Here is an 11,410-nt window from a genome sequence, read left to right on the forward strand (position 1 = left end):
AGCTCAAGTTATTTGACTAGAAACCAGGCCGATGGAAACCTGACAAGTGAATGGATGTACACCGACAGTACACATAGCAGGAGTAAGTTGACAAGAATGTTTCACCTGCGAGCACAATGACCTGGAGCAAGGGGTGTGCCCATCCAGCTGAGAGTAGGCGGGCGGGCGGGACCAGAATCTTTCACTCCTCTGACTTCCTCAAGTGAACAGTGCCTCAACATGTAGGAATACAGGCACAAGATAGTCTTCTTGATTGGAAATCTTGGACACAACGGCTCAAGGACTACTTCCCTACAACTAAGGTAAGACTAATCAAGTTGACTCTGAGATTTTACACTTAATTCCAGTCGGATTCTGACTAGAAATTCTTAAGTATATACACATGACAGAGCCCAGTCAGAGATTAATTTCTTCACATTTACACTTACCTTTTATTGTATATTATTTAAGTCACATTAGATCAGTACCTCAAAAAGAATGACAGGCGGTGTCGTACTTGACAGTGGCTCAAAAAAAAATTGGTCATGCATATCCTGTGTGCCAACATAGGAGGGTCAGTAGATGAGTAACTAAGATGGCCTGCTACCAGTGAAGGAATGTTTACAACTCTGGAAATGCTGTCTTACGGTTTAGAATGCATGAAAGTTGCTTTAAAAAAAAAATCAGTACTTGAAAATAATGTTATGTTTTAGCTATGAGCCCATGTTGTGTTAATTGGGCATTTATTAATGTCACTCCAGATTAATTTGCATGTGGCTGACCTCAATCATGACCCCGGGGCAACTCCTGATTCTTCTCTTGGCGATAACTGTAAATATATGCAAAGGTAAGGCTCAGTGCATACTTAATCATTGTTATTGTACGTATCTACATTTTAAACAGTTGACATTTGTATGACTCCTGCTAATAAGAGGGATTTCGGGGAACATAGGAGGAAGTGAAAGCGTCACTGAGAATCTTGAATATGGTTAGCGGGAAAAAAAACAATGTAACTCATGTAACCCTCTAAAGATATTTTCAGAGGTATGCAACAATGTCACTGTACAAAGAGTTTCACGGGTATTGCACAATAGAAACTGACAGAAACATCTGCATCACGCATTTAAAAAAAAAAAAAAAAAAAAACATGTCATGTCTTCATATAGACCATAAAACAAATGTCTAGGAATGTGGATAAATGAATAGGCTGGCCCTCAGTCAAACATAGTACATTTATATTTTTTTTCGAGTAAGTTCATTTAAATTGTTTCTATTTTTCATTATTTTGTTATTTTGCAGTAACCAGGTCTACCTGATGTGCCTTGCATTTTATTGTCTGTATCAGGGATGAACCAATACTCCATATCTACACTAATACTCACAAAAAGTGCTCCTGTACTAAGACAGCAAGGCCATTTAAATGCCAGCAGTGTAGAGATTCCTTGAGGAAAACCTAGACGACAATTTTTTTTAGCCAAATACAAATTATTTTCTTTGAAAAGGATGTTGCATTGCAAACAGGCAAAACAGACAAATTGTTTGGGAATTGCAGTGAACGGTTGCTTCCAGGATGGATCAATTTCATCTCTGTATGAAATTGCATATCATCTGACTTGTGCCACAAGTCAAATTTTCCTTTAGGGAATAATGGTAAAATGAGTAGTAGTAACATCGCGCATCCACTTCACATATTCTCAAAGGAACAATGGTCTCTTTTGCCACTCATCTGGCCCCTGAATGCCTCATCTTGTACTTGAACACAACATGTAATACAATAACGTTTGACAGGATGAGTTGGGCTGAGCTGCATGCCAAAAGTACAAAACAAAGTTTCGACCTACTATCAAACATTGATGGCACTCCGATCTTGCTTTGTGCTTGGAAACAGTTACAAATACACACAATACACAGTTACAAATATAATACACAACATTCTAGCATTTACATGATCACTTCTCTCTCTCTCTCGCTCTCTCTCTTTCTCTATCTATCTATCTATCTATCTATCTATCTATCTATCTATCTATCTATCTATCTATCTATCTATCTATCTATCTATCTATCTATCTATCTATCTATCTATCTATCTATCTATCTATATACTGTATATATTAGTTTATTAATAGAGAAGTGATCATGTATGATGAAAGACAACTGTAATAGTAAATGCTAGAGTGTTGTGTATTATGTCAGCGTATGTATAGATGTTCCAAATTTGTGGTAACAATCAACATGACATTATGCGCCACACATGCATGCCACTTGCCCACATGATGAATCTCACCTGATTCCTCTGTGGTTGTGTTTACCGCTAAGAACATCGCTTCCCATGATCCCACACTGCTTGCTAAACTACACTTTGCTTCAAGATTATCTGGAGATATTAATGCAAGGGTGTCCAAACTTTTTCTTCCAAGGGCAAAAGATGCACTTCTATTTTTTAAAATCCATCACACCAAAATCAATTGCACATATTACATATTACATAAATATCACATAACATATTACACAGATATTAGAATGTTTTGCTATGAAAAATTATTCAGATTTTGACCCGACAAATATTTAAGATTTAACTAAATGTTTTTTTTGTTTGTTTTGTAAATGGTTAGATGGTATTAGATGGTATTCAAAGCGTAATAATTAAAGTCATTTATGAATATTTTTGCTCTTTCAACCACTCAAATTGTTCAGCGGCATCAGTTCTATCCATACATGTGGAAGTTAAATTTATTAACACCCACGAAAAAAATGAAAAATGGTATGGTCTGTCTGAATAGTCTTTGACATGATGATGGCACTTTAAGTCATAGCCATTAACTACTTTCTACCGCCACCTATTGTCTTGAGGTGAAACACAAGTCAACAAAGAATTTTTTGTTTGCTGACATAGTTTGACCGCCGCTCAACGGAATGTTGCAAAAATTGCAGGAAAATCTGTGTCATAAATCCAATTAAAATGCATCTCAAAAATTGTAATCAGAAAGGTTTTATACAGTATGGTTCAAAATTTGGACAATGATTATTTTTGTACACAAAATCGTGCATGTCCAGCTACAATAACATAGAAATGTAATTGTTGCATTTTGAAATTTTACATGGTTTAATCATCTGCTGGAAACTTCAGCTCCCAAGTATGTTTTCCCCAATTGATTCGTTTAGAATATTGAAAAAAAAATAAAATAAAAGGAATTTCCAACATTTGTAACATAATACCACAAGGATTAAAATAGCCCTACAAATGCCGTAAATTTTGGACTACAAGCTGCTACTTTTTTTCTCATGCAAGGAACATATCTGCAGTTTTTTAAAATGTATTTATTTATTTTTTTACTTGCTGCCATGGGGCAATCATCTGTAAACCACTACTTATCAATGTTTTTTTGCCGAGTCACCCCTCGGAAAGCGAAAACTTTTCGCGGCCCCCAACTCGACACACTGACTATAAATAAGATTATTATCAATAAAAATTGTCTAAGTATACGTAAACCTGTATCCTTTTTACCATTAACAAAAGAATAAAGCAGCATAAATCAACTTTCAACAGCTACTAATTATTTTTTACAGTGTTTATACGTGTGACAGCTTAGTCTAAAACAGAAAAAAATAACCAAGTGCATCAAAGTGCCTGAAAGTAAAAAAAAAAATTGCAATTACACTTCACTTGACAAAAACAAAGCATTTTCCCTGGGGTCATCCGCACCCCCCCGGCATCATCAAATCGCATACCCCTCAGGGGGGCCTCCCCACGATTTAAGAAGCACTGCAGTAAACAAAGGAAGTCAGAGGAAGATGCAGTGGAAGTATCGATTTTAAGTTTGAACTGCTATTTTACTCAATATTCTCCATTAGCAAACACAACCAGACATATAACTGTTGTGTTGGTGCAGTATTCTAACAATCCAATCGTGTCGTTGTTATGTTGAAAATATGTTGATGCTGCTCTTATTTCAACAACTTGCAAGCATGTTCAGTTTGTGCTGAAGGCATGCTGTGTCTCTAATCAGGCAGCTTAAAAAGAAAATATTAAATAAATAGAACAATTTAAAAAAAAAAACTACCAAATCTAAACAAAACATTTATAACTTAAAACATTTTTTTTCTACGTAAATATCAGATGTTACAACCTGCATCTTATACTCCGGTGAGGCCTGTACTTGACAAAAAATGATTTTCTGTTCACTTTTTGTTCGTGCTACTTACAATCTGGTATATACAACAAATTTATTATCAGAAAGGGGACACTGAAAAAAGGACGGTGGGCCACAAATGGCCGCCCAAGCCATAGTTTGGACACACCTGCTTTAGCAGGTAACCATGACAGCTTTGTATAAATGTTTATGCACATTGTGTGGAATGTAGCTTGTAAATTATAAAAGGGCAACAGTGGCCCTCATTTTTGTGTCAAATGACTGTATAACATTGTATCGTATCATATTGTCTTCTTTTCTCCTCCAGCTAAAGAATGTGCCGATTTAGTAGATTTAGATCTGGCTCATGCGATCATCGGGACCAGCCTGAAAATAAGGTTGCTGCTTTTCACCAGGGACACAATCAAATGCGGCACACTTCTATCTCACACCAACTTCTCGGCCGAGCCGCTTTTCGACCTGTCTCGGCCCACTACCTTCATCATACACGGCTATAGGCCCACGGGATCTCCCCCCGTTTGGGCTCACCAAATCACGGAGCTGCTTCTGGCCAGCAAGGACCTCAATGTCATCTTGGTGGACTGGAACCATGGAGCTGCTAATGTGAATTATTTCAAAGCGGTGGAGAACACGCACAAGGCGGGGGAAAACCTCACTGCATTTCTTCAACTAATCAAGGCATCATTAGGATTTTATTTCACGCTAACTTGTCAGTCATCATTAATACAAAGCGTAGTCTGACTCACTAATTGACGGGCTTGCTTTACAGGAGCACGGCGCCTCCCTGAGTGACGTTCACATGATCGGAGTCAGCCTTGGTGCTCACATATCTGGTTTTGTGGGCGCTAACCTGAACGGCACAATTGGAAGAATTACAGGTAAAATATTTTCACCATATTCAAAATGTTAATTTAATGCACACATTAGCAATGGCCTTTCTGCCAAACCAATCCTCATTTTCCAGACAACTATGCTTTACATACTACATGATGAGCTGCTAAAGTGATGTTGGGACGTGTGGTGCTTTCAAATGCAGTCAGACAATTCAAAGCCAGACAGAAAAAAAAAGGCAATCAATGCATTAAACCAGGAAAGAGAAAACATTGTGCCACATCCATTAGCCGCTGTAATAAATTATCTTGAAAAAATATACATACAATTATATTTTTTTTAACGTTAGCAAAAAAGCAACATAAAACAACTGTCAACAAATGTTAACGCTTTACTGGGCTTATACATTACAGGTGAGAAAAAAATAACTAAAAGTGCATCAAGTGGCTGAAAGTAAAAATATAACGGTCAATCTTATTTAAGATAGAAACATTTTTGACTAACTGAACCGCTTGATGCTCTGCTGCTAAAAAAAATATTATATCAATGAATAATAGATGGAAATTCATCTGGAACATTCACACATTAGCATTAATAGCTTATATGTTTTAACCTGAAGAAAAACGTATAAAGTATTGTGTTTTTATTTTCTAAATCACATTAATATAACAAAAGCACAGTAATAAAAATTAACTGCCCGTTTAATTAACACTTCTTTCAAAGCATTCTTTTGAAAGCGATTTATACAGTACAGGTGTTGCATTTATGTTAGTATTTCAATTGATATTACTTTACATATACTATAGCTTAACTAAATACTAAAATAAAAGTTTGCACCTAATTTTCATTTTCATCTCACACTAAATGTTCTTTTTAAAACACAAGATAAACAAATGAAAGCATAAAATATTTGGCAATAATAGTGAGACTTTTTGAAATATAAATGTATCAGAAATAAACTATATATTTTTCATGGTGTTTCTTCTATTCGAATTGATCAAGATGCACTTGTATGCTGTTAATAGAGTGATTTTTATCTGATATGAATTTCATTAGCGGTGCATACGCTCCCTCTAGTGGTACGGAAAAGAATCACAGAATTAAATTTTCAAAGATTGCATTAACATTAGTCTGTTTTTTTTTTTTTTTAAACCCAGAACATTTTATGTATTAAATAGAAACTTGGCAAACAAAGCCATGTTGAGAACTTTGACTTGTGCATTTGTACAGCTCTGGATCCTGCAGGGCCCCAGTTCACCGGAGCTCCCCCAGAAGATCGTCTGGATCCCACAGATGCTCAGTTTGTAGATGCTCTTCACACAGACATAGATGGTAAAAATAAACTAAATAATAACAATAATAATTCGTAGAATCCCTCTTGCAATGTTGCTTTAATGTTCTTGTGCATTTCCAGCCCTGGGATACAGAGAAGCTGTAGGTCACATTGATTTTTACGCCAACGGGGGAACAGATCAGCCTGGCTGCCCCAAAACCATCTTCTCAGGTAGCTTCATTTGGATTATTTTTGATGCTGTGACACTGTGTTGCCAACAGCTCACTCTCTACATTTTATGTAGGAACAGCCTACTTCAAATGTGACCATCAGAGATCAGTGTACCTCTATTGTGAGTCCTTGAATCACACTTGCGCTAGCAGGGCCTTCCCGTGCGCCTCCTACAAGGGCTTCCAGGACGGCAAGTGCACAAGCTGCGAGCGCTTTGGTGACCTCGGATGCCCCGTTTTTGGTACATACTCTATCATTTCCATCTCCTTTACCATTAGGTAGCGAAGGCAGAGAATTCTCGGGTTAACTATTTCAGTGCCAGTGACAAGAATTCAAATCAACTGTTTAAAAAAAATATGAATGGATAAATGACACTCGTGGCCAGTGCTCCTCTTAATATTAAGCCAATGGACCACTGTTGTAATGTAGTTGCAAATTGTTATATACATAAGTAAACTGTTATTTCGACATCAAAAACACATTTTCATAGTTTTTTTTTTCATGTTTTATCAAGGGGAATGACTGATGAGATGTTTCAGGTGCTACTAAAATATGTATTTGTGTCAAAGTCACTGTTGTGCAGAAAACACATCTTTTCACAAATGTTCGCCTTTTGTCCAAAATAGCTTGGTGTCACTCAAATTACCTACATTCACACAGTGATTACTAAAGAAGTGAAAATGGTAAAATCGTTCTTTATTTTTCTAGATAAAGAATGGAATCCAATCTTTCATTTGGTATCACCAATGTGTACATTGATGTATAATACAATATTCTGTCGGCCTTGAAAAATTCATCAAAATGCTTGAAATCTGCGGGCAGTCTCGGGACCGCCTTTTCAAATAACGCTTGGCACTGAAAGAGTAAAAAACATAAAAACATAAACATAAAAAACGTAGCGGAATTTTCATGATTTAAAAGTCATTTGCATCGTACCCAAAGATTTTTATTTTTTTTTAACAGTTAAACCAGTGATGTCCAAACCATGGCTCTGGGGTCATATGTAGCCCACCATTCATTATTCAGCACCTCAGCAATATTTATTAATAATGACAAAACCAGTGGTAAAAAAAAAAAAAAGAGAAGAGAGGATGTAAAAATGAAAAAAAAGGTGCCACTAATATTGATAATTTGGTTTATGTACTGTAGAGTTTAATGCTAAATTTAAAAAAAGAACATTTTTATTCAAAAATTGTGATGAATATTTAATTTTATTTATTGAACAAATAAACACAATACAAACGGAAACAAAATAAAACGTTACTAATTTTATCAAACTAAAATTAAAGAAGGAAAAAAAAGCATCAACCATGGCTAGACCAGTTCAGTAGTTTACTTTCAACAGGAGTAAGAAGAAGTTTTTGAAATTGTTTTCTCTAAATTGTTACATGAAATTTAAATATTGTGTATTACTAGGCATAGTATAAAACAATGTAAACTATACATAATATAAAATCACGTAATATGTCATAAATAAAACAAAATAGATATACACACGTCTTAATTCACAATTTTCTACAGAGTATCAAGTTGTATAAATGATTCATATATTTAAGTAACAGTTTTTTCAAACCTTTATTTAAAAACAGTACATGGCTCAATTTTTTTTTAGATCTATTCCATAAATATTCCATAGACACACAGAGATTTATTCATGGCAAAAATCTACATAAAAGTGACTAATTGTTTTGAAGTTGTATAGCATGATTTTAGCAGTGCTGCCCACCTGAGAATAGATTTGTGACCCCTGAGTTGAAAGTACTTTCTTTTAACTTTAAGAACAACATCAGTTTTTCCACTAGTGAGGTAGTGGCAATATAAAAATACGTCAATCAAAATATAGCTTTGACATTGCTGTACATATATTGATTGTGTGCGTCATCTAGCTTGAAATTCTATCAACAATGTTGTTGTTGTTGTTGTTGTTGTTTTAAATATTCGAGGCTATCTATTGATGTGTTTCTCAAATGCAGGTTACGACATCACTAAGTGGAAACAGATTTTGTTGAAGCTGGGCCAAACCAAAACTTTTTTCAACACAAATGAAAAGGCTCCATTCTGCAGTAAGTATGACCAGAATTTGAAAATACAAAACAAAGTTATCAGTTGGCTATCAGTATAACAGTGCTCATTTTGATTCATTGTCACCGCGAACACTCGAATGAAAGACGGAAGCCTTTTTGATTGGCTATTGTAAACCTAAGAGACTTGATGGACCAATTTATTTGTAATTTAGTCAAATAAGAAAAGTAATTTCATCCCGTCGTTCTTTTTTAACTATGTCAATGTTGATAGATAATTAGAAAGTCCACACCGTTTAAACATTTGCATTTAATAACACTGAATGCATAAATCTAGGAATGTTTTTTAGCGGAGTTTAAAAGGTCCGACCACGTTTGAATGCACCACTTAGTTGACGGCTTGCTAACGCTGGAGACTTGTGTCGTTTTGTACAACTACAGCGTTTATTGACTTAAAAAAAAAAAAAACATAACATTTGATATTAATACAGTCCTTCTCAAATAGCAGAGCGGGTCCCATTATTGGCACCAGGTGGTGCAGTGGCGCTCTAATTGTCAAAGTCTGTGCAGGAAAACGTTTTAAATTGCTGTCAACATTTTTTTTTTAAATCTTATCACGTTAATGATTAAAAAGATTTAGGTAAAAAATCAGCATAATGTTTTATGACTTTTTCTTCAGGTTAAACTGTTTAATCTTAATGTTCCAGATCAATTTAGTATTTTTTGACTTATTATTATTTTTGTTCAGCATCAAAATGTTCAGTTGCATGATTTTTTTTTTTTTCGGGCCATTTGATACAGGGTTTCAGATTAACCTGTAGGCTTTATCAACCCTCTAAAAAATCAAGTTTGTTAAAAGTTGATTTATTTTGCTTTTTTCTTGTGCTAATGTTAAAATGGATAAAAAAAAAAAGTTTAGGTATACTTATACAGATTTTATAGGTAATGATCCTATTTATAGTCACCCCCAAAAGTGGAGGGAGGGCATGAAACGTTTTCACTTTCCAAGAAGGGGTGATTTTCAAAAACAATTGAAAAGCACTGCATCATGACATCTCATTAGAATAATCTCCAGCACAGAGCCGACTGTTTGTTTTTGATGATGTGTTTTTTGATGGCATGTTTTCTGTCAGTGGCAAATTACAGGCTGGATGTGGTCGTATGGAATGAAGAGGAACGCTGGGGCTACATCACAGCTAAACTTCATGGCAATGGCACGGACGCCGTGGCAAACATTGACCGGTAAGTGTTCAACTTAACGCAGTGTTGCACACAACAATCACATTCAGAAAAATGCAGGATGCAAAGGGCCACCTTTAATCTTTTTTTAAACGTTAATTTATCAAGCACGCCGAAATCAATAATTTGGATATTCTTTATACTGTATGTAATAGATGCACTGTTACAGTACAGTATATGTTATATGCTAATCTTAATATCTTTCCATGAAGCAAAGAGGCTGTGATTTTACAAGATTTTGGGGTTGTCAGAGGCCCTGTAACACCCCACCAAAAAATGTCAGGTCAACATTCAGAGCTAAAAAAAAATTGTTATAAGATCACCATTTTTTTCTGTTTTTCATTTTTGTTTAGTGGAGAAAACCATTTAGCTTTATTTTCAGTCGCTACAATGAAGAAGATTGTTGTTATCAGTTCAGTTGTAAATAGTTCAACATTTTTGCATCTTCAGAAAAACACCACAGCAATTGTGGCCAGGGGAGCATTTGTGGCCTATCATTTTTCAGTGACCCGATTAAAATTGAACTTGTGACAGCTCACTAAAAAAAAGGATTATAAAAAGGCTAAAAAAGTTTTTTTTTAACTAATAAATTGGTTTATGTAGTGCTGAGCTTTTTTAAAATATACACAAAATACAAATAATTTTTATAATTATGTAGGAATAAAATAATGATCAAAGTTTTTCTTCCAAACACTAATGAAAAAAAGAAAAATCATCAAACTTTAGAAGCAAAACTGGTTTACTTTGTGTCAAAATTCTGAGTAATAACCATGACTTTATTGATCCTCAGTTAACTTTCTAAAGTTCCCATCTTACAACCGATTGCTTTTTGTTTTTATGTATATATGTATATATAAAACAAGAAGATATTATTTTTACATATTTGGTCATGTGGTTATGAATGACTACAATATTGATTTTGACGCTATGGTTCATGTTTGTGTTTGACAGTAAAGCAGCCCAGTTCAAGAAGTTCACCGAGACAAAGTTGTTGGCCCAGTTTGACACTGGGCTCCAGTCAGTGAACAAGATGTCACTCATGTTCTCCACCGGGAATGTTTTCAAACCCAAATACAAATTGCGCATTCTCCGGATCCGTCTCACAAATCTGGAGCGCCGTGAAAGGTAAAAAGTCACTTGGCACTTTTATCCATCAATGAAATCATCGATCCATGAACTGACAGTAATTTGTTGACCTGTGCATCTCAGGCCTCTTTGTCGCTACGACTTGATCCTCGAGGAGAGCAAAGAGGTCTCCTTCACCCCGCTCCCCTGCCTAGAGTCCAACTTCTGAGACCAAATCACGAATCCAAACTTGCGCCACGCAAAATGCGCAACATCCGATGTACTGTCTGTTCTTTTACCAGAGATTTCTTTTATCTGATGCCACTGAAAATGAAGTTAGTTCTCAATCAGATCAAGACCCTTACAATGTCTCACATATAACAGTATTGCTTGTGTTTGTAAAGTCAATGTAAATATAGTGATTGCCTCTTCTGCAGCTTTTGGACATTTTCATGCTGTTCAACAGGATACATGTATTGTTAACTGAACAGATAAATATATATTTTATTTATATTTGTGAATGACTTTGTAGTGGATTGTTAATGCAAAAAATAATGTTTACAATATTCTGTCTATAATGGATGTTAGGGCTGTTTAAGCATTTATGTCGGAGATTATTT

General features: G+C 35.2%; 1 protein-coding gene across 1 annotated transcript; it reads left to right on the forward strand.

Annotated features, from left to right (window-relative positions):
- Window positions 1–178: 178 nt before the first annotated feature.
- On the forward strand, window positions 179–11,311 carry LOC148408944 (lipase member H-like). Its single transcript, XM_088440728.1, has 11 exons — window positions 179–302; window positions 741–826; window positions 4,438–4,808; window positions 4,900–5,008; window positions 6,192–6,293; window positions 6,376–6,465; window positions 6,539–6,706; window positions 8,439–8,528; window positions 9,620–9,728; window positions 10,677–10,850; window positions 10,935–11,311. Exons 2-11 carry the CDS (start codon window positions 751–753, stop codon window positions 11,017–11,019), a joined length of 1,374 nt encoding a protein of 457 aa, XP_088296854.1. The 5' UTR covers window positions 179–302; window positions 741–750; the 3' UTR covers window positions 11,020–11,311.
- The last annotated feature ends 99 nt before the right edge of the window (window positions 11,312–11,410 follow it).

This window comes from Hippichthys cyanospilos, chromosome 18, assembly GCF_059441005.1.
Source record: "Hippichthys cyanospilos isolate Australia breed blue-spotted pipefish chromosome 18, RoL_Hcya_1.0, whole genome shotgun sequence".
In the NCBI taxonomy this organism is placed as follows: Eukaryota; Metazoa; Chordata; class Actinopteri; order Syngnathiformes; family Syngnathidae; genus Hippichthys; species Hippichthys cyanospilos.